We start from the raw sequence: 25,812 nt of genomic DNA, 5'->3' as shown, positions 1-25,812 counted from the left end.
TCAATGCTGGGAGCCTGTAAAGCCAGGTACGAGGCTCGTTTTTCCAGGAGAGCTTTGTAAGCATTGGCTCCATAAATCAACTCTAGCTGCTTACATTGTGTTTCATGCACCTAATTCTCAAATATGACATGCCAGCCAAGGCCTTCGGAATATAGCCAGTTTCCAATGATGTTCCATCATAAGGAAACTGATTCCTACTGAACTTATGCAAATAATTATATTGCCACAAAAATAAGAATACTCAATATGAGTTTCTATATTCTTGAGGGATCAGGTAGGGAGAAAAGATACCTGTTGTTTCTGTTTGCAAAATTACCATGCACTAAATTGCCATGACTTATAGATAGCTTGAAATAAGAGGGAAATGAGTTCTTTAAATCTAGAAAAGTAGAACATTAAAAAACAAAACAAAACAGTACTGTTCTAAGAGAAAACTGAAATCTTCCTTCACTGGTTAATTCAGTCCCATGTAATTAATTCTTGTTCTCCTTGATCTTGTGTTAACAATATGATAAACTCATTAACTTCTCCGCTAGTTCTGGAAACCCTTACTCAGATCAGTGATGTGATCTAAAAGTTATTCGATGTCATCAGAAGGCTGTTTCCCAGAAAACCTGTCCTAGTCTCTTCCAGGAGTTTCTGAAGGAGCTCTCGCTAATGAAGATTTTGCCTGCCAGCTGATTGTGTGAGCTTTCAAGAAAGCATCAGAGAAAAACTTACTCTCTGTAAATGACAAAAGGCTTAAAATGGCCACTGTTAAAGATCTGATGAGAGTTCATTATAATGCAATTAACTGACAAAGGAATGTACTTTTCTCTGGGCCATAGGACCCAAGAAGATAATAACTAGAATGATGATGGATGATGTTATGCCAGGACATCTCATAAGCAGCAAATCATTGACAAATTTTCATGTACTTCATGAAATTTCTGAAATATCTTTTTAATGTTTATTTATTTTGAGAGAGAAAGAGCATGAACACAGGCATGAGAGTGTGAGCAGGGAAGGGGCAGAGAGAGAGGAAGAGAGAGAATTCCAAGCAGGCTCTGGCTGTTAGTGCAGAGCATGACATGGAGCTTGATCCCATAAACTGTGAGATCAAGAGTCAGATGGTTAACCACAGAGCCACCCAGGCACTCTGGTTAAAACACTTCTGATTTGACAATGCCTGCTGTACAATTCAACATGTCAAGGAAACCAAATTATTTTCCACATCTGTCTTTTTACAAGGGGAAACATCAAATCCTTGGAGATTTTCCAGGGACCCAGTTCGAGGTCAGTTTAAGATCAAAATTTCATTTAGGAGTTGATTTTGGGGGAAGACAAAATTGTCAACCATGTAAAAACAACACAACACAAAACAAAACAAAAAAAACCCTAGCTTTTTTAAAAGTGAGAAGTCTATATTCTCTTCAATAATCAATAACATGACATGGTTAGTGTAAGCCCACGAAATTATTCTGATAAAACAAAACCTTTGTGTCCTAGGTAGCTTTACCTAAAAGGAGAAGAAAAATCTTCTGTAGTATCTTAACAGAGATCAGACCGATAATCCAAGAAAACTTTGTTGTTTCAAAAGAAAGAAAACCAAATTCTAATTCTGCATCTGTACACTATGAGTCTCATTTTTAAAGCCTTATAAATAAATCAGTTCAATCTAAGCCAGCTTGACCACACATTAAATTCCTTTTCCACAAACCCTCCACAACTTTCTGTAGTCACTCAAATGTTTTGTTTTTTGTTTTGTTTTGTTTTGTTTTGTTTTGTTTTGTTTGTTTTTGTCCTATATTTTCCTCTTTCTCATTCTAGAACAACTTTTAAGCAATCTCTGAACAGTTTGTACATTGAAGAGAGAATTTCTCTCCTTTTTCCTTAACAGAAATATATCCCACATTCTTCCATATTTTATATAGTTTTTTTCTTCACCCTTATTATTCCTAGAAATTTCTATCAGTCATTTATAGATATTGATTCAAATTCTTAACTGTTAGTAATCTTAAGTTCCAGTAAAAACAAGGAAATAGACAACTGCTTACCGTTTGCTATAGAGCAACATTCTATTAAGTCAGTAAATTTTGTGAATATACCGTCTCACAATTTCTAGAAACATTTGCTTCTTCTAGTATGACCTTTCATGTTTATTAATGGACTCAAAGATATTTTCTTTATACCAGATAAAAATAAAAAGCCAAAATATATGAGCCGAAACTTGTGTTTAGTAAATAATGTCTTCGTGGTTTATCTGGCTAAGAAATGATTTAGGTATTTAATGAATACCTGCTGCTTAATTTAATTTAGCATAACTCTTAAGATTGCAAACTACTAAAAAAAAATCTGGACACTGTTTTTAGGTGGGCATATTCTAACATTATGCAAAACTAGCTAGCATTTCAAGCTATTTCCCTGTTAACTATTTTGACAGCCCATGCAAGCTAGACAAGGATCATAAAAACAAAAGCCTAAAAAAGTTAAAGACGCAAGTTTTCTTTTACTGCTATGCTTGATCTACATGAAGTAATGGATATGAAGCAATTCATCTTGACAGCGCGTTTACTTATACATTTGTTCTTAGGTTCAATTTATAATTTGTATAATCTTAAACATCTAGTAGGTATGACAGTCCCTTATTTAACTGCTAGACCCAAGTTGAGATAATCACAGGGTGTTGTATGTAAGCAATGAACCATGGGAATCTACCCCCAAAACCAAGTGCATATTTTACACACTGTATGTTAGCCAATTTGACAATAAATTATATTTTAAAAATAATAAGTAAATACTTAAATTAATAAACTTTAAAAAAAGATTTGTTCAAATCATATGAGCTTGAAAAATATGTGGGTTAGTTTCTATAATTCGGGGTGTTTTAGGAATACTTAATTTCATTTTAATGTTTTGGTTTTCTTTAAGTAGTTTCTACACCCAACGTGGGGCTTGAATTCACAACCCCAAGATCAAGAGTAACATACTCTACCAACTGAGCCAACCAGGTGCCCCTCTAGGAATATGTATTTTTTAATATTTATCTATTTTTGAGAAAGAGAGGGGGAGCGTGAGACGGGGAGGGACAGACAGAGAGGGGGACAGAGGATCTGAAGCTGGCTCCAAGCCGTCAGCACAGAGCCAGATGCAGGGTTCGAACTCAGGAACCCTGAGCCAAAATCAAGAGCTGGACACTTAACCGACTGAGCCACCCAAGCACCCCAGAATACTTAATTTATAGAAGTGCTGATTTATATCTAAGCCATTTTGAATAGAACTCCATTAAGGGATTTCATAAATTAATTTGATAATGCCATCTTGAGTAGAAAAATACCACATCATACACACACAAACTGACATGACAGAGATCTTCTGGGTTTCACTCTAAAATTTTAGCCATGAATCAGTAAAACGTAGTGACGCAAGCTCCCTGGTTGATATAAAATAGTTAGATCTCCTCTTTATTCCATTATATATATATAATATATATATATTATATATATATATATATATATGTATAAAACTTTATTTATTTTTGAGAGAGAGACAGAGTGTGAGCAGGGGAGGAGCAGAGAGAGAGGGAGACACAGAATCCGAAGCAGGCTCCAGGCCCTGAGCTGTCAGCACAGAGCCCGATGTGGGGCTCGAAACCATGAATTGTGAGATCATGACCTGAGCCGAAGTCAGACTCTCAACCAACTAAGCCACCCAGGAGCCCCTCCATTTTATATTTTTTATCTGAATTGGGTTTCTGGCAGATGGGACGTTAAGGTTGTTTATTCAATGAGAGCTGAAGCTTTTTACCAATGTTTGTGGAGGAGACTTTTAAGCTTTTCAGTTGCCCTGATGTGTACTTCTCAGGAGGCCATGGAATACATTTTAGGGGAGACACTGAGGGGACATCAGCAGCCACCTGGATGTCTCCAAAGCCCATAAGTGGATAAAATATCCCAACTATTTCCAAAGAGCATTTTCCTTCTTAGTTTCAAGTAGTTGCTTGAGAGTCCCTTGAGAACCCATGATGGGGGAAGGGAGCTGAATATTCAAATGCCCAAAGGAGTGGAATAGGGGAAAATTCTGGCAAAAGGAGACAGAGGGAGGGAAGAGGCAGAAGTTTGAAGGGGTCCCATCAGCAGATTCAACGGACCTACCTGAAGGGAAAATCAAAGGCTGTAGGAGGGGAGATGGGAGAAGCGAGGTCTTGGAGCAGTGAAGTTACAAATTCGGCAGAGGTTTGGAATGAGGGGCTTCAGGCAACTGAGAAGTTTCCTTGGAAGAGGCAGGATCAAATAGAATAGAGAGGCTTCCCAAAGAGCCAGGAAAGATATTCCAGTCTCGGGAGTCAGGGAGGGAATCCCCACTCAAAAGAAAGCCAGGAAGAAAGACTTTGAGCCCAGTAGGTATCTGTCAAACAAAGTACTCTCATCCAGCTTCACAGAGCAAACTCAGAACCTTAAGAACCAAAGCCTTGTCTTTGCTGTACTTCAGTGGACATTTACCTGGAGCACTGACTCAGGAGTTGGGCTCACAAGAGATCCCCGGTCAATTACTCAGGACTGAAGACAAAGGCTCCCAGACGTCCACCTGGGGTCCCGGGGTGAAACGACCAGGGTCTAATGATGAATCTGATCTCGTGCAAGTCATAGCACCGTGGCTATTAGAAAACAAGACCCAGGCAGCAGTTTAAGTGGTAAAAACAGGTTTTATTCAAGAATGATCACAGCAGGGGCCAGGATAGAACTGGGCTCAATTCTGAATACAGTTATGAATCCTCACTTTTCTTAGGTGGGGGTTTATAGCCAAGGAGTGGGGAGGGGAGCTGGTGGATGGAAGATTGCTAAGAGGGTTGGATGATTCTTGCTAAAATGACCCTAACAAGATTCTTGCTAAAGGCAGACCTGGGTGATCAGGAACCACCTGGGAAATGGTGGAGGGTGACAAACTTGACCAGATATTGAGGGCAGGAGGGGATTCTTGCTAAAACTGGGCAGTGCTCAGATGGATGCGGAAACCCTAAGGTGTAAGCCTGGTTGGGAAAGGTCTCAGAGGATCCTAACTAAAGTTTGGTCAAGGACAGAGTCTTTGTCAATGGCAGCTCCAGACCAGTGGAAGCCAAGTACAATCCTTCCTCAAGGCTTAGCCTAAAAGATCTCACTAACTTAGAAGGAGTCCTGAAGAAGCAAAGAGCCACCCAGATTACAGAAGCAAGGGCCCCCTCCTCAAAACATGTGACCCGCCCCTCTTCCCCACCTCCAAGGACCTTGAACAGGCCATCCCAGCCCCACACCTTATCCCCTTGGGGGCCCCTTCGGGACTACCAAGGACACACTTGGGGCTTCATCCTCCGTGCTCCCCATGACACTGCTTGGCACCATATGTCAAGGTTATCACATGTCTGCCTCCCCCTACCAGCCTAAGGTATTCCTGCAGGTAGAGTCTGTGTCTGATTAAAGGTATCCCCACCAAACCTCCTACACCATGCCTGGTCCATAGAAGACCATCAGTATAGGTCCATTGAATGAATGAACCAATGGATGATCTTGTCCCAGAGTTTTCAAGCTTTTTAAAAAAATTACTGAAGAATGTCTTTTCTTCTTACAGTAGCTCAGGTGAAAGCTCAGTAAATAATACAGGAAAAGCAGAGCTGTTTAATTGAAGATTGAGGTGGGGAGGGGGAGCAGAGTCCCAGGGATCATCCCAGATGTGTCCAGGAAAGCACATGGCTTTGGGGAGCACCTGAAACAGCTATTCTGGTCCCTCTACACATGGGGAAACTGATGCCCACAACAAAGAAGGGACATAAGTCAGAGAACGTGCTAAGACCAGGACCTGGTGTCCTGCTGGATTCTCGGTCACTGGTCCCACTGTCTCCAGCTGCGCCCGCATCATCGTTAAGAAGGTGCAAGGAGATGGGGCGCCTGGGTGGCTCAGTCGGTTGAGTGTCTGGCTTCGGCTCAGGTCATGATCTCATGGTTCGTGAGTTTGAGCCCCACGTCGGGCTCTGGGCTGACCGTTCAGAGCCTGGAGCCTGTTTCGGATTCTGTGTCTCCCTCTCTCTCTGCCCCTCCCCTGCTCATGCTCTGTCTCTCTCTGTCTTAAAAATAAATAAAAACATTTAAAATTTTTTTTAAAAAAAGAAGATGCAAGGAGGGATAGTTACAAGTTAGATGCTGAGGATTCAGACACAGCCCCATCACTTACAACCTGTGTCACTCTGGGCAAGTTCCTGTTCCTCTCCGGGCCTCGGATGTTCAACAGAAAAGGATGGGGTGGAGATTGATGCCTGACAAGCACCCACCCAGCCTAACAGTTATCATTGTCCATCCACTGGCCCACACCACTTTCCTGATGCTTGTCTCTCTGCTGGAGCAGGGCCACTTTGCCCAGGGTGGGGGCAGGAAGGGATTCTGCTTCCCCCTGAGCTGGAGACCCTGGAGGGAGTCTCTGTGCCCTCCCCTGATGCCCGGCCAAGGAGGACCAACAAGAGGGAGCTGAGGCAGGAGGCCTTTATGAGATTGACGATGGGGTGCCAAGTCCTGTGGAGGACCTCTGGGGTCACAGCATCTTGGACAGGCTGGGGCAAGGTGAGGGGGGCAGGGGGAGGCGAGACTCCTCGGCCGCAGAATCTCATCCCAACACACTGGCCCAGACTCTCTGGAGTGGAGGTGTGTGCAAGGTAGAGGGGCGCAGGCAGAAACCTGTTCTCCCACAGGTGCGGGGCTGGGGCCTCTGCAGACCCCATCTTCTAGTGGACTGTGGCTGCCCCATCCTGGCTCCACCCTGGCTTAGGGGGGCTTCAGCTCAAAGATAAGGGACCAGCCCAAGATGGCCAGAAGAGGTTAGTTAGTTAGCCAGGGTAGAAGATGTTAGCGGGAGCCTGGGTGGCTCAGTCGGTTAAACGGCCAACTTCAGCTCAGGTCATGATCTCACGACTCGTGAGTTCGAGCCCCTCATCGGACTCTGGGCTGACAGCTCGGAGCATGGAGCCTCCTTCGGATTCTGTGTCTCCCTCTCTCTCTGCCCCTCCCCTGTTCACACTCTGTCTCTCTGTCTCTGTCTCTGTCTCTCTCTCAAAAATAAATAAAGCATTAAAAAAAAAGAAAGAAGATATGAGTGATGAGACACACTGGGGACCACAGCCACCACACCAGGGCCAGAAGGAGGTGAACGGTTGGAAGGGCCTTCTCTCACACATAGTGACAGCTGACTCCAACCACCAAATTCATCCTCAGTCCCCAGGGCTAGCGTTCTAGAAGCTGCAGCAAGGCGAGGCTTCTTCCCAGTCCTGCTATTCTGGGGGAAGATGTTCTCTCCCCACCCCCACTCCTCTGCTGTCTCCGCCTTTCATGACTGGCCTTAGTGACAGTGGATCTACAGGCCCCTCGCAGGGCGGGCCAAGCTTCCTGATGGCTGAGGGTGTCTGGGCGGGTCTCAGCGCTGTGTCGGTGTGTCCTCGGGGTGAGGCAGGGCACGCTGGCTACTTGGAGGCCGCTGACCTTGAGGTCGAGAGGCGAGGCAAGGCAGGAAAGGGGCAGGTGCACCTGGAGAGACAGCAGTACTGGCACAGAGTCAGGAAGCTGGCCCCGCGGGGGCTGACTCTCTTCCATCTCTGCCCACAACCCTCAACAGGAACCTGGGCCCGAGGGGACCCCTGCACCCCAAGGCTCCTTCACCCCACTTCTCCTGCCGAGACCCCTCTGGTCTGGGCATCTCGCCTTGTCCGGCTTCTCTCCCACCGTCTCCCCTCCCTTCTGTCTTCATGCAGTTCCCTCCCCACTGCCTTCTGGAATCTTCTCCAAGCCTCCTGCCTGGACCTGGACCCTCCTGCTTTTGTTTCCCCTTCAGGGAGGTGGGTCCCAGCCCTTGGCCTCCTCCCCACTGACAGGGCTTCTGAGACCAGAGTGCAGCCTTGCGTCTCCCTGGCAGGGAGAGAGGGGTCTGGGGTCCTCCCACCCACCGGCCCGGCTGCTGCAGGAGGAGAGGCACGGGGGTGGGGTCCGGTGCACCTCAGAGCAGTGCCGTATGGCTGGGCCGGGTTAGCAGGGAGGTGGGGGGAGACGTGAGGGTGCTGGAGACATATTTGTGGCCCCGTCTTGGTCCCCATGCACCTAAGGGAGTGCCACTGGGCATGGGGGTTCTGTCAGCGCCCCTGAGCCTGATCTGAGGCCAGACCTTGTGGCTGAGACACTAGCCCTGTGGCCCTCCTGTGATGTCTGGGCCTGGACTCATGGGCCACCCTGCCCTTAAGGGGGCTCTAGAGAGCCACTAGGCCCTCAAAGCAAGGAGCACCCGGGGTTGTCCCATAGGGGCAGCCAAGAGGCCCCCAGAACCTCGGGACCAGCACTCTGTGTCTGGGAACCTGTCTGAGGACACACCAAGCTCTGGGGCTGTACTGGCAGCTCAGGATCTTGGTCTCTAACCTTGACGGTCAAGCCGAGGAAGTCAGGCTGGGGCCCGTGGCAGAGACCACTCAGAGGAGCCACCTCTTTTCCTCAGGCCTTGCCCTCCACACTCAAGAGAGACCCCAACAGGCTACATGTTTCCTGCCAAGTCTGGGATCAGCGGTAGGACATGGTCACGCCCAGTGCTGGGCTGGAGGGGCCTGGGAGCCACAGTCAGGACCCAGGCCTCCCTGAGTCCTCTGGGGCCAGTCCCCTGGAGAGTTCCAGGGAGGAAGCAGCCAGAAAGCCCTGGGCTCTCAGTCTTCCCCCATCTCCACCTGGTCTGCCTGTCTGGTCCCCAGAGCCAGAACCTCCATCCCTCTTGCCCGTCAGCCCCGGGGGGCACTAGGGAGGTGCAGGGGGAGTGGGGGAGATGTGCCTGTAGGCCGCCTCCTCCAGGGGCGGCTCGTAGATGCTGCAGTTGGGCGTGGGGCCCTGACAGTAGATGTTGAGGTAGTTGCGATGTTTCTCATTGTACGTCTGGTTCCGGAGGCACAGAACCACGTTCTTGTCACACTCACAGGTCTGCTTGTCACACTCGGTCTCGTTGAGCTCACCTACGCGGGGGAGAGGTTCTGGTGGGTCTCAGAATATGGTCCCCTGGTGGGCAGCACTAACGCGCTGGCAGTTCGCCCCAGGCCTGCGGGCTCAGAAGCTCTGGGCCAGGCCCTGCAGTTGGCATGATCCGCCATCCGGGTGGCTCTGGAGCATGTTTCCATCAGAAGACCCTGGAAGTCCAACCTGTCATCTTATAGTCGGGGAAACGGAGGCCCCGGGGACGGGTTTACCTAAGTCACACAGCAAACCCAAGGTGGACCCGAGATAGACACTCGGGTGTCGGGGACTCCCCACCCTAGGCCTCCCCCTTCCATCACAGAATCGCGGGACACCCACCCTGGAGGGAGCTCGTGGTGAGGAGCCACTGAGGAAGGACTCCTAAGAGCTTACCTCAGGGCCTTTCCCACGAGCGAGTGCTGAAGTCGCCCGAAATCGTCTACCCTGATAGCTGTCAACCTTAGGGGGCGCATTAGGAGCCACTGGGTGGCTTTCTGAGACAAAGACGGCTGGGCCCCAGGACCACAGCTTCAGATTCAGTAGGTCTGGGTGGGGCCTGCTAATCTGCATTGCTAGTAAGTTCCTAGGGGATGCCGATACTGCAGATTCGGGGAACACCCTCTGAGAACTGCTCACTAGCTCGGTGGTTGGCAGACTTTTCAAACTTTCTATCAGCAGAATCCTTTCTCTCAAATGAAACTCTTTGCAGAAGGCCAACATATCAAGCGGCCGAAAGAGAAACCACTTAAGCTGTGAAATGGGTTAATGGGACCAGCTGAACCACTCAGGAACACCCCCCACCCATCACCTGAGTCCAGGAACCCCCAGAACCCAATGTGAAAACCCCCACTTGGGTTCGCCCACCACCCTTTGAGGATTCTCGAAATGCATTAATGAGGGGACACCCCCTCTCCCAAGCCAGCCCCTCCACCCCACGTTTGAACAGCAGAATATGAGGACCACGGTGCCCTGGGTTCCCAGGGCGCCCCAGATGCACCCAGTTCACCACCAGGACTCTTCCCCAGAGAACAGAAGACTTGGGATTTTTTTTTTCTTTTTTTGCAAAGCTGGGCTTGCTTGCTTTTAGTGAGGGGTAGTGAGGAGAACCTGGTGAAGACAAGGAAACAAAGGGAGCCAGGGGCTGCCCGTGGGACTGGACCAGGGGACACCCGCCGCCTAAGAGGAGGCACACGGGGACACCTGGGCCATTAATGTGGATCCGCACCTCTCAGTTGAGGAATGGCCCAGAGCATCCATGGTAACCCCACCGGGCCTGGTTCCCATAGCTTGAATTCCTAGAAACACTGAGGGTCTTGGGATGAGGCCACCTTCTGGTAGGGTCCCAAGGACAGAACTAGAAGGGAAATGTCTGCTCTGATCCAAACCCTTCCATATATCCACGGGGAGACTGAGGCCAGGCAGGGAAGCACCCCATATAGGGTTACACCGCAGGAGATGCTGGCAGAATCCAGGTTTAAACCCAGACCCATGTGTCACCAAGTCTTCCCATCGCCTGATGATCTGGTTAAAAACAGGTTCCTGGGGGGGCGCCTGGGTGGCGCAGTCGGTTAAGCGTCCGACTTCAGCCAGGTCACGATCTCACGGTCCGTGAGTTCGAGCCCCGCGTCAGGCTCTGGGCTGATGGCTCGGAGCCTGGAGCCTGTTTCCGATTCTGTGTCTCCCTCTCTCTCTGCCCCTCCCCCGTTCATGCTCTGTCTCTCTCTGTCCCAAAAATAAATAAACGTTGAAAAAAAAAATTAAAAAAAAAAAAACAGGTTCCTGGGCCCTCACCCAGGCCCACTGAATCGGAACCACTCCCTAAGCTCTCCGAAGCTTAAGAATCAAGAACTAGGACAGCAGCCTGCTGATTCGGGCTTGGGGGGATCAGAGCACATCAGAGAGACGTGCTAGGGCCACGGCTAGGGTTCTCAGAGTTAACAAACAAAAACAAGAGGCCTGGCTACTTTGAGTTTCAAACAGTAAATATTTTAGTATAAGTATGTCCCAGTACTACATGAGATATACTTATGCTAATTCTTATTTTCATGCCAATAGTCATTGTTTTTATGCTAGCATTTAATTTTTAGTATGAGTATGTCCCGTGCAATATTTAGGATATACTTATGTGAAAACATGTTTTGTTTACCTGATATTCAAACATAAGTGGGCATCCTGTATTTCACCTGGCAACCCCATGCATGGGCCCCCCGAGCAGCTAGGGGCACTGGCAGTCTAAGCCCTTCTCCTGGGTGGGGGAGGGAGGAACGGCAGGGGAGGGACTCACTGCAGGTGATGGAAGTATTGTTCTCGATGGTGTATTCATAGTGGTCCACATAGGGGTGGCAGCCCAGGTCGAAGAGCTTCTGGTAGCAGCAGTCATGGGCGTGGCAGCACCTAGGGGCAGGTAGAGGACAGCAGGCCCACATAGCCAAGCTTGGCCCATCTCCCACCGGCAGAGACCCCAGTCATCTGTTTCGGTTCCTTGTGGATCAGACCTTCAGACTGAGGCCCAGAGAGGGGCAGTTACTTGTCTGAGGTCACATAGCCAGGCAGAGCCCAGCTTCCCCCCTTGGAGCCCTGGCTGCAGGAGGCAGGAGGTGGGAGGCGTCAGGCTGTCCGATGATGTGGTCAGGATGGGAAGGAGGGTTAGGACTAAGTTGGTGTCAAAGGAGCCTGAGCCTATGAGGAGGCCATGCCCGGCTGGGCACGATGGCCAGGGAGAGACAAAAGTCTGGAGGGTTGAGTGGGCATTGGGGGTGGGAGACAGGAAGCAAGTGTAGTGTGGCCATCCCCATCCCCTCTGGTAGAGGAAGGCAATTAGTCAACATGCATTTATTAAGCCCCCCCGTGATACCAGACTTAGCGCTGGCTGCTTTTGGGGAGATAGGAGCAGAAAGTTAAGCCATGGCTTCAGTCTTCAGTCTGATGGAAGAAACACAGCCCTCCATCAGGGCCTCTAGGGTGATGGGAGTGAGAAGGGTCACAGCCCTTGCTCGTGTTGAGCATGAGCTGTGCGTCTGTTGCTCTCACGTGTGTGGGGGCAGGTCAAAGTTTCCTTCCTGGCGAGACTGGGAGTTCAAACGCCTCCAAGCCCAAGACTTGGAGATGCACAGTAGAAACCACCCAAGACAGTAGAGGAGGACATGGGTCAAGGTCAGGCTCTTGGTCACAAACTCATTGAACCAGCTTCATCCTTTGGGGAAAGGACCCTCTCCCATGTCTCAGAAATGGAGACCAGTCTGACCCTCACTGCCCCCCTCCCAGGCCTGACAGTGGCCCAGGCACTCCGGAACCTACCAGTCCACCTCATCCATGGGCAGCCCGTGCCCTCCTAGTCCACAGTAGCAGCCGTAGCCCACGAAGGACAAGATGGCACTCCTCCCTGTGATGGTTTCCACCATGGACTTCAGGTTAAGCAGGCTGCTGCGGGCCGCGGGCAGGACTGCAAGAGAACCAAGGGGGTGCTGTGAGCTCCCTGCCTGGTGGGGGGCCCCCTCCTGTCTGACTGTCCTCCCCACACCCCAAGGCCAGGGAAAGGAGGAGAGAGGGTGGGCAGAGAGGGAGGAAGGAAGCAATGTATAAAAAGCCATGATATCTGAGGGCCCTTAGAAGGAAATAGCTATTACTCTTTACTGAGGGCTTCTCTGTGCCAGGTGCTGTCCTGAGCCCCTTCCAGGCATTAACTCATGGAGTGCTATTGTTGCCCCCACTTTACAGATGAGAAGACTGAGGCCCAGAGCTTACCCAAGTAACTTCCCCAAGAACATCATCAAAAAAGTGGTAGGGGTGGAATTTGCACCCAGGCAGTGAGGTCCCAAGTGACCGATCCACCGTAAAGGGCTTCAGAAATGCCACGTGCTCTTGTGAACACAGGGGTTTGATTTTGGGTACTGGGCTTGGTCTGGCTCCTCTGCCCCCAGTAGGAACTCAGTGTCCCCAGCGCGGTCCTGCAGCTCGGGCATCTCACGATGAATCCAGAGACAACGCGGTGGTCCGGTCATTCGGCGAAGACAGACAGACACACACACACACACACACACACACCCTTTCCCTTTGGCCATGTCTCACCGGAAGCAATAGGTCAATGACCCCCTTCCCACACCAGCAAAATCAGCAGCCTCCCCGCACCTGCCAGGTGGGTCTGCCCCAGCGACATACCCTCCTCTCCCCTCCTCCCTGCCTCTTCACCCCGGCCTGTGTTGACTCTACATCTGCTCCTGGCTCCCTGCTGAGTCACTCCGGGGCCTGGGGCTCCAGTCCGTACTGGGTGAGGCCAACCCACACACGGAAGAGCCGCTCTAGCCCCACTTAATGGGCCTTGGGAATCCCGCTCCACCTGAGCCTTCCCGTTTATTGGCTTTGTGACTTTCATCATTACAGAAAATAAGGAGCAAATGAGAGAGGCAACAGGGAAGGAGCTGGGACAAATGACAGGCAACTCTAAGAGGATGGTGGAGAGAGAGGCACATGTCTCAGGTGGGGTCTGAGGCAGGGAGAGGGAGGACCCTGTGTCCAGTGGACCCAAGCCCATCCCTGAGCTGCACAAAGACGTGAGGGCCGTCGGTGGGAGTAGGACAAAGGGGACCTTAAGTGTGTCTCCCGACCCTTCCCCCACTCTGTGCTGGGTCCTGCAGCCGGAGGGAAATGTCAAGCAGCTTGGGAGTCAGATCTGGAATCAGACCTTGGGAGTCAAATGCAGACAGCCCTGGGTCCGCAAACAGGTCTCTCCACGAGGCCTGCGGTGACCACGCGGGCAGGTTGCATAAGCTCCTTGACCTCAACTGTCAAACCGGGGACAGGGACGGGGATGGGGCGGCGCCGCTCTCCTGCTGGGCACTGCAAGCAGAGGCTGTGAGGAGGGAGCACCCTCTGTGAGCTCTGGCCTCCCGCAGCCCAGCTGTGCAGGTGTTTCCCCCAGGGGACAGCTTCCCGCCCCAGGGCCCTCTGACCAGCAGCTGCACGCAGGGTGGGATGTTACCACGCGAGCCCTCCACACTCACACACGGGGATACACACTCGCCCACAGAGGCCTCGCACACCCGCACGCCACACACCCGCCAGTGGAACCACACTCACGCGTGCGGCGCCCACGGGGAACCCAGGGAGCCGAGGCCACGTCCACACTCGCACTCCAAGCAGAAGAAAGCGAGTCGGGCAGACGCCTTAGCGGCCAGCAGTTCGGGCGGAACTCAGAGGCTTGCTGTCTCAACACTCGCTTCAGCTGTCAGGTCAGCCAACCATTGTCACCTCTGGCCACGTTTAACCCTTATTTTGTGCCCAGCGGTTCTTTCTTTGCCCCAGAGCAGGCTGCGCTCCGGCGATATGCAACGGGCCAGATGAAGAGTCAGTGACACCTCTAGCCCAGCTTCCACCTCCCAGAGGCACCTGCCACAGAACACCTGGATGTGTGATGGGGTCACATCTGTGTCAGGAGCCTCAGCTGTCCCCGACCGGTGTTCCCCAGGAGCACAGGCCCTGGGAAAGGAGCCCCCAGACCTTCCTTGCTGATTTCTCGCACACTCACACAGACGGCCCTGGTATACACACACACACACACACGCACGTGCACCTGCAGTTAGTACACACTTACACATTTTTTGACGTGTGGAGGACACACAGACGTCACTGTGCTGAGACACAACCCCCCCCCCCACACACACACAGATACATGTGTATATCCACACCCAAACCCATTGGCTCTTGTCTCAGGTACACATGTACACAAATACTCTTATCTACACAAACACCCAGGTTTTCCCGGGGGCGGCCAGACGCCCAGCAAACACTACCATTTTACGATGCTTGCTCAGCCCGGGGCCCTGCCGCCTGGGAGGCTCGTAAATGCCCACGGCCCTTGGTGTGTTTATAGTCGGCAAACAGCCCCAGGTCAGTGAGGGCCTGACAGGGGCCCGAGCTGGGAAGCAGGGGCCCAGAGAGAGCCAGTCAGTGGATGGAGAACCTAGGTGTTCAAGGTCACAGGAGCAAGTGGGGGAGGGGTGAGAGAGAGGAGTCTCCCCAGAGCCTTTACTCACCGCTGCCGGCCAGGACGACCATGGTGAAGAATTTCTTCATACCCAAGCTGGACCTGAGAGAGGAGAACATCCAAGCCCCGAGCCCGTCCCTTCCAGGCTCCCGCAGCTCCCTTCTGAGGCCCCTACAATGTCATCCCCCCAGGCCCCCGCTCCTGCTGCCCCAGCTCTGGGATGAGCTCTTCCCGCTTGCCCTCCACCCCCGGAACGGACCGTCCCCCGGATGGCAGAGCCAGGAGGCACCGGGAGCCTCCTTCCTCCTTTTACCCCGAGCAGGCTTCTGAGACAGGAAGCTCACCGCCTCATGGGGTCGGGCTACTGTCACAGATCAGAACGAACCCCCCTTCCATAGGCACTCCAGGAAGTCACGTGACCCAACCTGGTGGCTGGGTCTTGCACTTGGAGCCAAGAGACCTGGGTCCCCAGGTTCTAGTCCCGGCTCTTCTGCCAAAATGCTGTGTGACCTCAGGTAGATCCCATAGCTTCTCTGGGCCTCAAGTGCCTCATGAGGATTGACTGGCTGATCTCTAAAGTCTTCTGGTGCTGAAAATGTACTGACATATCTCAGCCTTCACTCAGAGACTTAGAGCTCTTTTTTCTGGAGACACGGATTCTAGGAGCCAGTTCCCCCAGCCCATCCCTGCTCCTCTCTGGGGAGGATTCTATCCCAGGGTAGCAGACACATACCTCGAGGTTCTCCAAGGAAAAGAGGCCCTGAGACTTGGGCCCCTCCACCCGGAGGGGTGCCTAACCAGCACCTTCTTCCTCAACACTTTGGGGTTGGCCTGTGCCCCATCCGCCATGTTCTGTGTTCTGGGGGTCCAGCAACATAGGGCTCGTAAGGTCCGTGATCGCTCTGAAGGCTCCGGGGAGCAGGCCCCAGTGTCACACTGCCACACGCACACGGGCAGGGTAGCGCCGGGGCAATGCCCCTGGGCGGGAGGCAGGTGACACACGCGCAGGAAAAAGGAGGCTCCACCCCCTCCCTCCCACAGCCACCGCCCTGCCCACAGCCGCCCCGCCCCGTCCAGGCCCCGCCCTCGGGCGTACCTGCAGGTGGGGGTTTCCACACCTGACCAAGAGCTGGCCCTTCCCTGTACATCTGAAAGGAAGTTCGCCCAAAGGTCTCTCTCTGTTCCCACCCAAAAGGATGTGAAACAAAACATTATTCAGTCACATTTGTAACTGAACAGCGCTGTGGGCTTGACTCAAGGGGGCATCGGAGAGGTGTGGGACCTCTACAGTGGAGTTATGCAGTGGGGGACAGAGGCTGTGCTCAACGCCAAACACAACGAAGAAAAGGGGAGTTTGTAGCCAAGGGGCAGGATGGGGGTCCGCAGATGGAAAGTTACTATGTGGGGGCTGTGGCAAGAGGATTCTGGCTAAAGCCACCTAGCAGGACTCTGGCAGAAGGCAGGCCAGACATCATGGGGGAGGGGGGTGGCAGGGGCAGAGGAACCCCATCAGACATCAGGGGCGATCAGACATGGAGGGTGACGGTTCCTGGCTGAGCTGGCTCAGCGAGGTTCTTGCAGAGAACAGGACACTGCAGAGATAGACGAGGAGTCCGAAAGCCCACGCCTCTTTGAAAAAGAGCTCAAGTGAAGCCCGACCAGGGTTTGGTCAAAGAGAAAGTCTTTGTCGGGAGCCCTCTGTGTGGATATGCCCAGGGCCTCCCAGAGCTGGAAGGACCATCGTCCAGAGTCTGCAGAGAACTCTCTACCCACATCTGCAAGCACGTCGGTGTCCACACCTGCCTAAGACTGGAGGAGGCGCCCAGCTCACATCTGAAAGGGCGAGCTCATCTGACCCGGGAGCAGGACCTCTCTGCCACAGCGCCACTGTGGCGTGCGGCCCGGCGGCACCTCTCTGTGGCGGGGGTCAGGGTCCCCTCCCCACACTCCTCTCCCCTAACCTTGCCAAGGTGGAACAACCAGAAATGTCTCCAGACATTTCTAGACGTAACCTTGGGGCGCGTAGCCATCTCTGGTTGAAAGTCTGGTGGCCTGCAAGTCGCTGCCACGTTCCTCTTGTGGGGGTGGCATTGGAGGGGGGTGGAGATGGACAGGAGAGAAGCGGATTGGGGCTGAGGCCCCTGAGCCCCTGGAGGTTTGGGCAGTTGTACCGATAGGGGGTCCCCTGCTTCTTGGCTCTGAGATCCCGGCTGGAGAGAGCCCTCGCCTGGCCTCGGAGTTCTCAGCTGTAGAATGGATACAACCAGGCCTCACGGATCTTGCTAACAGATGACCCTGTTGAGTCATCTGGGCCCGTGGCAAGTGCCCAGTTAAAGATTTGACTGCTGCAGAGCAGAAGCCTGTTCTCTAGCGCTGAGGAGAAACAGGGAAGGGGAGAGAAGAGCACTCTTGGACATTAACCCCAAACAACCCTCCACCTTCACATCTGCCCGGTGTCCCCAGACTTGCTGACAAGGGACAGAAGTAATCCCCTGAGGCTTCCCTTCCTACCCTGGGCCCATCCAACTTCCTCTTCCCACTCTACCAAACCAAGTGCCCGTCATTCCGCCTTCTCCCAGCCTCCACCTTTCCTGTCCCAACTTCCTCTCTATGGAACCAGGGCCTCCTCTTTCCCAAGAAGTTACCCTACAACCACCCCACCCCATCCCTGCATGGGAGGCACGGAGGGACACTTGCTTCTCCATTCCTTTGTAGGTATCTGCTTTTGTCAATCTTGATACTTCACTCAGACTGGGAATCCCAGAAAAAAAAACCCTATAATTTTACCCCAAAACCTGGGGATTCCCTGTGGAGTGGAGGCTGTATCCACCCCAGCAGACAGGGAGCTCCCTGAGGACCAAGAGAGAAAGGAGGATGAGGCTGGTCTCTGTCTTCACACGTCTGCACAAAGCGTGGCTTCAGTTGTTGCTCTGATTTGTGCCAACACCTCTTAATGATATCACTCAGTCCAAAAGAGGAAGAACCAAAAAGTAAGGTATAGTCCACACACTGAAGATACAGCCTCCACCCTGCCAATCTATGCCAAGAGGCCACAGCCAGGGTGGGGGACCCCTGAGGCCCCCTGAACTGCCTTTTTGCCATTTTCTCATCTCATGCCCCGCCGGCTGTGCTGGTCAGGCTGTTCTCCAGAGACTAGAGAACGGGGGCGGAGGGGGGGGGGAGAGACGGGCTCTTCCCTCCCCCCACCTCCCCTCCAGCACAGGTTGTTCAACACGAGAAGTCAATAATAAACTGGCCGACCCAGTAATTCCACTTCTAAGCCTGTAAACCAAGATGCACACCTGAGTTGTTCTCAGCGACAGATGCGAAAGGTGCTGACTACGGCATTCTCTGCAATGCTCCCTCCACAATGAGAGGCCACATAAGTTAGGGGATGAGTTAAGCAAATTATTAACCATCCATCCATAATCATGTCTTCAAAGATCTGATGATATAAAAAACAAAACCCCTGGACATTAAGGGTAATAGCAATTTTGTAAAATATGGCAGTGGGGGACAGGGGGAAGTAAGGAAATTGGTGTGCACATGTATAAAAATCATCCGGAAAAGTAAATAGGAAAACAGGAGTAATGGCTAATTTTAGACAGTAGGGTCACTGGTAGTTATATTTTCTTGCATTTTTTTATGAAGATGAATGTAAGACAATATATTCAATAACCAAGATGGAACAGCCAATTTCCTTGAAAGACACAAGCTCATACAACTGGAAATAGTCCTATATCTATTAAAGAAAGTGAGTATGTAGATTAAAAACATTTTCATAAATAAACTCCAGATTCCAATGACTTCACTGGTAAATTTGACCAAATACTTAAGGAAATAATACCAGTTGTATTTGACTGCTAGAGCTACCATAGCAAACTACTATGGATTGAGTGGCTTAAATTTCTGAGAAACAGAAATTTATCTTCTCATAGCTCTGGAGGTTGAAGTCCAAAATCAAGGCATTGAGAGGACTGGTTTCTTTCTGAGGGTCTCTCTCCTTGACTTACAGATAGCCATTGAGAGGTCTGAGAAAATTGAAACTTAAAAGCTTAAGTTATGGGAAACTGAAACCTAACCAAGCTTAACCAGCTTGTTCCGCTTCTGTACAATTGCTTGGCGCGCCCATGTATTCCTGATCAATCATTATTGCCTGGCACATCCGTATATTCTTGATCAACCATTGTTGCTTGGCACATCCGTGTACTCCTGATCAATCATTGTTGCTTGGCACATCCGTGTATTCCTGATCAATCATTGTGATACCTGTACCCCCGGTTGTGGTCTGACCTAAAGGCAGGAACCAATCGAATACTGTTAAGTGTCCAACTTTAAACACCAACCAATCGCAGCTCTGTAACTGTGGAAAATTCCTCATTTCCCCATGAATTGTTTGTACCTGTCTATAAAAGGGGTGTAAAAACCTCTCTCAGGGCCTCTTGGCGTCACCGGCAACGGGGGCGCAGAGGTCCAGGTTCGAACCTGCAATAAATGACCCTTGCTGCTTAGCTTTGACTCTGGACTCTGGTGGTTTGTTTTTGGGGGTCTCTTAGACTCTGGGCATTTCATTTGGTGCATTGGCCGGGAAAGCCCCCCCCCAAACCCACTAGACCCCAAGTCAACGGGTCATTTCTGAGACCGATCGGTAAGTGAGCCGGCTCTGTCTGTGTCTGTGTCTGTTGTCTGTTCATTTCTGGCTCTCCCGCGCGGGATCTGTATCAGTGACTGACCTAGCCCTGGCGGACGCGCTATAGGGAAGTCAGTCGGGACCAGTAGGAAACGTCCTCTGGCTCCCGTCTGGGGCACTATTTTGGCCCATCAGAACTCTTTGTTCGGGTTACGGACACCCGTTCTGTATCTGTATCTGTATCTGGTCTCTTCTCCAAGGCACTTTCTGTTTGCCGCCGCGCTTGCGATTTAACTTGTCTCTTCTCCCCTGCAGGTATATCCAACTCGCTTCCGGAACAGAAACTAAGTTGGCCCATTTATTTTTTCCTATACAGGCTATGGGACAGAACCAGAGTACACCTCTCTCCCTTCTTCTAGCTAATTTCAAGGATGTCCGGGCTGGAAGAAGGGAGAGAGGCCATAACCTACGCCTGGACATCCGCCGGTCGAGACTCATCACTTTCTGCCGGTCTGAGTGGCCCACTTTCGGGGTGGGCTGGCCTACTGAGGGCACTTTTTGTTTGCCTATAGCTGCCAAGGTCAGGGCCACCCAGACCAGGTTCCCTACATCCCCGTCTGGCAAGATCTTGTTGAAAACCCTCCACCCTATCTTCCCCCTCCCCTTGCACCCCAGGCCCTGCCCGCAGCGGCCGCCCCACCTGTTGCCCCGCTGGTTGCCCCTCAAGGGGAGCCGGGGGGGGGGGCGGGAAGTGGCAGCTGTGCCAGAACCAGGGAGGCTACAGGCAGCAGCCGTGCCAAGCCCTATTGAAAATGAAAAACCAACCATGAAGGGCCAGCCGGCCAAACTTGCGGGTGCACCCAGCGTGAGCCAAGCTCTCGTCTCCCCCACTCCACTGTAGCCCTACCCCTGCGGGAAATAGGACCCCCGATGAAACGGGCAATCCCCGACTCCAGTATTGGTCCTTCCCCACCAGTGACCTATATAATTGAAAAACCCAAAATGCTCGGTTTTCTGATAACCCTAGAGATCTTATAGCCCTCCTAGAGAGCACAATGTTCACCCACCAGCCTACCTGGGATGACTGCCAACAGCTTTTGCGAATCCTGTTCACCATGGAAGAAAGGGAGAGAATTCAACTTGAAGCGCGGAAGCTGGTCCCCGAGGAAGATGGTCGACCCACTGTTAACCCTGACCTCATTAATGCAGCGTTTCCCCTGACTCGGCCTGATTGGGACTACAACGCGACAGAAGGTAGGGGACGACTGCTCATTTATCGCCAGACTCTAATGGCGGGTCTCCGGGCTGCAGCACGCAAGCCCACCAATTTGGCCAAGGTGTACTCGGTAATACAAGGTAAGACAGAGAGCCCTGCCAACTTTTTAGAAAGATTAATGGAAGCCTTTAGGCAGTACACTCCCATGGACCCTGAGGCCCCTGAAAATCTGTCTTTTGTAAACCAGGCTGCCCCTGATATCAAAAAGAAACTCCAAAAATTAGAGGATTTAGGAGGAAAACAGATCCAGGATTTACTCCGCATTGCTCAGCAGGTCTATAATAATCGGGATGCTCCAGAGGATAAGCAGAAAACTCGCCCCCCTAGGCGCCCCCTAGACAAAGACCAATGCGCCTACTGTAAAGAAAAAGGACATTGGATTCATGACTCTTCCAAAAAGAAGCAACTGCGCTCAGGGTCAGAGCAATGGCCAAACCCCTTTACGCAGTCTCTAAAAACCAACCATCATTTGAATGGTCTGCGGAAGCTGAGCAGGCATTCCAACAGATAAAGAGAGCTCTCCTATCGGCCCCAGCTCTAGGACTGCCCGATATCTCTAAGCCCTTCCACTTATATGTGGATGAGCATAAAGGCATAGCCAAGACAGTGCTAACCCAGCATCTAGGTCCGTGGCCCAGACCAGTGGCCTATCTCTCGAAGAAAAAAAAAACTGGACCCTGTAGCCGCAGGATGGCCCCCTTGTCTCCGGATAATAGCGGCTACAGCCCTAATGGTTAAAGACGCCGATAAGCTGTCCCTGGGTCAAGAGTTACATGTCACCACACCCCATGCCATCGAAGGAGTACTCAAGCAGCCCCCCGATAGGTGGATGAGCAATGCTCGGATGGTCCACTATCAGGGACTCCTGTTAAATCCCTTGCGGACCACATACACCCCTCCCCGAACTCTAAACCCGGCCTCGCTGCTACCCGACCCTGACCTGGACTCTCCGCTCCATGACGGTGCCGACATCCTAGCGCAGATCCATGGAACAAGGGAAGACCTACAGGACTGGCCGTTACCTGATGCTGAGGTCACCTGGTTTACTGACAGAAGCAGCTTCGTCCATCAAGGACAGAGGTATGCGGTATGCGAGGGCAGCAGTGACATATGAGACTGAAGTGATATGGGCAGAGGCTCTGCCCACAGGGACTTCTGCCCAAAGGGCAGAACTAATTGCATTGACCCAAGCATTAAGAATGGGGCGGGACCGCAAAGTGACTGTATATACAGACAGCCGGTATGCCTTTGCCACGGCCCATATACATGGGGCAATATACCGTGAGAGGGGACTACTCACTGCTAAAGGCAAAAACATCAAAAATAAAGATAAAATTCTGGCCCTATTGGCCGCTATTTGGGCCCCTAAAAAACTGGCTATAGTACATTGCCCGGGTCACCAAAAAAAAATAACTGATCCAATCTCTCGAGGAAATAACCTAACTGACCAAACTGCACGCCAGGTAGCACAAAAACCCATCCAAGTAATACCTGCGCAGCTACCAGACCCAGGGCCCCGAGATTTACCCCCATAGCCTGAATATTCAGAAGATGATCTTATCTGGATGCGCGAGTTCCCCATGACCCAAGTTACAAACGGATGGTGGAGGGACTCCAGAGACCGCCTTATCCTTCCCGAAAAATTGGGCCACGCAATCCTGATAAAAATACTCCAGAACGCACACCCACACGCCACAGCCCAAGGCCACCGAAAAAGAGGAACCATACCAGGAGCCCACTGGGAAGTGGACTTCACCGAGGTAAAGCCCGGCAAATATGGCTATAAATACTTACTAGTGTTCGTAGACACTTTTTCAGGATGGACTGAAGCCTTTCCAACCAAGAAGAAAACGGCGCAGATAGTAGCCAAAAAGATCCTAGAAAAAATCCTGCCCAGGTATGGTTTTCCAGTCATGATAGGGTCAGACAAAGGACCTGCATTTGTCTCTAAGGTAAGTCAGGGATTGGCTTCCGTACGTGGGGCAGATTAGAAATTACATTGTGCCTACTGGCCCCAAAGCTCAGGACAAGTAGGAAAAATAAATAAAACATTAAAAGAGACCCTTATTAAATTGACTATGGAGACTGGCGCTAATTGGGTAGAGTTACTCCCCTACGCTCTGTACAGGGTTCGCAACTCCCCATACAAGTTGGGCCTTACACCCTATGAAATCATGTTTGGCCGACCCACACCTATCATACCTACCTCATCATACCTACCTCATTCAATTAGACCAAGATAACAGCCTCTTGTCTTTTCTCAGGGCTCTACAGCGGGTTCATGAGGCCGTGTGGCCTAAACTAAAAGAACTATATGAGACGGGGCCCCCACCCACTCCTCATCAGTATCGTCCAGGAGACTGGGTCCTCGTCAAGCGACACCGGCAGGAGAACCTTGAACCCAGGTAAAAAGGACCTTACCAAATCATCCTGACGACTCCCACCGCCATCAAGGTAGATAACCTCCCCACCTGGATTCACCACACCCACGTGAAGCCTGTCGACCCGCTATCTGACCTCGTGGGACACACTGATAAAAATACTACTTGGACTGTAGACTGGAGTAAGAAAAACCCCCTCAAACTAACCTTGCGCTGTGCCTCCCCTAGACATGTTCAGGATAGTAACCCTTGTCCTACTAGCCCTCAACCTCAACCTCCTGGAGGGAGGACTAAATGCCCCCGTTGACAAACAGAAGTTGTATGAAGTTCTGTACGGAAGGCCCTGTGATTGCAGAGGTGGCGTAGTTAGAACCCTTACCCTGCCACATGGTAAAAGACTAATAGCCGGCTCTATAGGAAGGAGTGGTCACTATCAGCGAAGATACACTCAAACCCAAGACTGTGGGACCACAATTGCTCACTTAACCCAGACCTATGACATCACAGGACCCCCAAAACAGCAGTGGTTATGTGTTAACAAACCTAAGCCCCTGCCCCCCACAGCAGAATGCCCTTGCTCTACTTTCCAGGAGTCGATGCATAGCTCTTGTTATGACTCCTATCAGCAATGTATAGGGCCAGACAACTCCACTACCTACTTTACAGCTATCCTACAGAGTAACAGGGCAGCAAAAGCTAGTGATAATAATACGCAACTTCAAGCCGGCTGCCGTGGCTCAGTTGGAGCCGCCGTCTGCTGGAACCCCCATGCCCATCCCTAGTTTAAACTTTGCAACTGGCAGGTCCAAACGAGCTGTGGTTGTTATCCCCCTCCTGACAAGCCTAGGAATTACAGGTGCATTAACTATCGGGACAGCAGGATTAGGAGTCTCCATACACTCCTATCTGCGACTCTCTCGGCAACTAATTAACGATGTCGAGGCCTTGTCAGGGACAATCCAGGATCTGCAAGATCAGCTAAATTCCCTAGCAGAAGTGGTGTTACAAAATAGAAGAGGGTTAGATCTGCTAACCGCAGAACAAGGCGGCATCTGCTTAGCCCTACGAAAAAAATGTTGCTTTTATGCCAATAAATCAGGAATAGTTCGGACCAAAATTAAACAGCTCCAAGAGGATCTCGCACACCGAACAAAATAATAAACTTTATCAGGGACAGACTAAACACCATTCAGGTTATGGTCCTTAGACCACAGTATCAGCTCCTAGACATGGAAAGCGAGCTTGATTAGATAACACTGTAGGACCCAAGATTGGGTCCTCAGGTACTTGAGAAAGGGGAGAATGAGAGGCCTGAGAAAATTGAAACTTAAAAGCTTAAGTTATGGGAAACTGAAACCTAACCAAGCTTAACCAGCTTGTTCCGCTTCTGTACAATTGCTTGGCGCGCCCATGTATTCCTGATCAATCATTATTGCCTGGCACATCCGTATATTCTTGATCAACCATTGTTGCTTGGCACATCCGTGTATTCCTGATCAATCATGGTGATACCCGTACCCCCGGTTGTGGTCTGACCTAAAGGCAGGAACCAATCGAATACTGTTAAGTGTCCAACTTTAAACACCAACCAATCGCAGCTCTGTAACTGTGGAAAATTCCTCATTTCCCCATGAATTGTTTGTACCTGTCTATAAAAGGGGTGTAAAAACCTCTCTCAGGGCCTCTTGGCGTCACCGGCAACGGGGGCGCAGAGGTCCAGGTTCGAACCTGCAATAAATGACCCTTGCTGCTTAGCTTTGACTCTGGACTCTGGTGGTTTGTTTTTGGGGGTCTCTTAGACTCTGGGCATTTCACCATCTTCTTTCTGGGCCCTCACAAGGTCTTTCCTCTCTACATGTACATCCCTCTGGTCTCTTTGTGTGTCCAAATTTCCTCTTCATACAAAGATGCCAGTCCAGTTGGATTAGGGACCACCCTAATGATCTCATCTTAACTTAATCACCCCTTTAAAGTCGTATCTCCAAATACAGCCCCCTTCTAAGATACTGGGGGTTAGCTTCAACATATGAATGGGAGGACACAATTCAGCTCATAACACCAATTATTAATAAATTCTTCCAGAAAATTAGAGTGGAGGAAATGCTTCTACTTAACTCACCATTATTCTGATATCAGAACCAGATAAAGACATTACAAGAAAATAAAACTACAGATTAATATCCTTCATGAACATAGATGCAGAAACTCTTAACAAAATGTTACATAAGATTGTAAACAACCGAGGCTCCCAAGAATGTGACGCAGTATTTCTTTACGTTTGTTTGAAAGAGATACTCTAAAATGTGCGAGATCCTCCAAATATTGAGGAAACTATGGGCAAGAAGATGGAGGTAGCAGAAAAGGGTGTCTGCAGCGGTCAATAACTGTTATGGGGACTCAGTAGCAACAATGAGAAAAAAAATTTTTTAAGTTTATTTATTTATTTTTGGAAGAGACAGAGAGAATGTGAGCAGGGGAAGGGCAGGGAGAAAGAGAGAGAGAGGGAGGGAGAATCCCAAACAGGCTCTGCAGTCAATGCACAGAGCCCAATGCAGGGTTTGAAC

The 25,812-nt window shown here is 50.9% G+C and overlaps 1 protein-coding gene and 1 long non-coding RNA gene across 2 annotated transcripts; one reads left to right on the top strand and one right to left on the bottom strand.

Annotated features, from left to right (window-relative positions):
• Positions 1-4,664: 4,664 nt before the first annotated feature.
• PLA2G2F (phospholipase A2 group IIF) lies at positions 4,665-15,950 on the bottom strand. The gene is made up of 5 exons (XM_086715864.1): positions 15,695-15,950; positions 15,011-15,063; positions 12,276-12,420; positions 11,263-11,372; positions 4,665-8,980 (listed from the first exon to the last, which is right to left on the bottom strand). Exons 1-5 carry the CDS (start codon positions 15,808-15,810, stop codon positions 8,769-8,771), a joined length of 636 nt encoding a protein of 211 aa, XP_086571990.1. The 5' UTR covers positions 15,811-15,950; the 3' UTR covers positions 4,665-8,768.
• A 3,411-nt stretch (positions 15,951-19,361) lies between these two features.
• Positions 19,362-23,118, top strand: LOC147577820 (uncharacterized). The gene is made up of 3 exons (XR_015254517.1): positions 19,362-19,609; positions 20,662-21,947; positions 22,331-23,118. It is a non-coding gene; the product is annotated as an uncharacterized LOC147577820 (long non-coding RNA).
• The last annotated feature ends 2,694 nt before the right edge of the window (positions 23,119-25,812 follow it).

This window comes from Puma concolor, chromosome C1 (genome assembly GCF_028749965.1).
Source record: "Puma concolor isolate L17-30 chromosome C1, mPumCon1.1.hap2, whole genome shotgun sequence".
Lineage (NCBI taxonomy): Eukaryota > Metazoa > Chordata > Mammalia > Carnivora > Felidae > Puma > Puma concolor.
The sequence above is the reverse complement of the archived record's forward strand: the minus strand, read 5'-3'. Positions and strand labels throughout refer to the sequence as shown.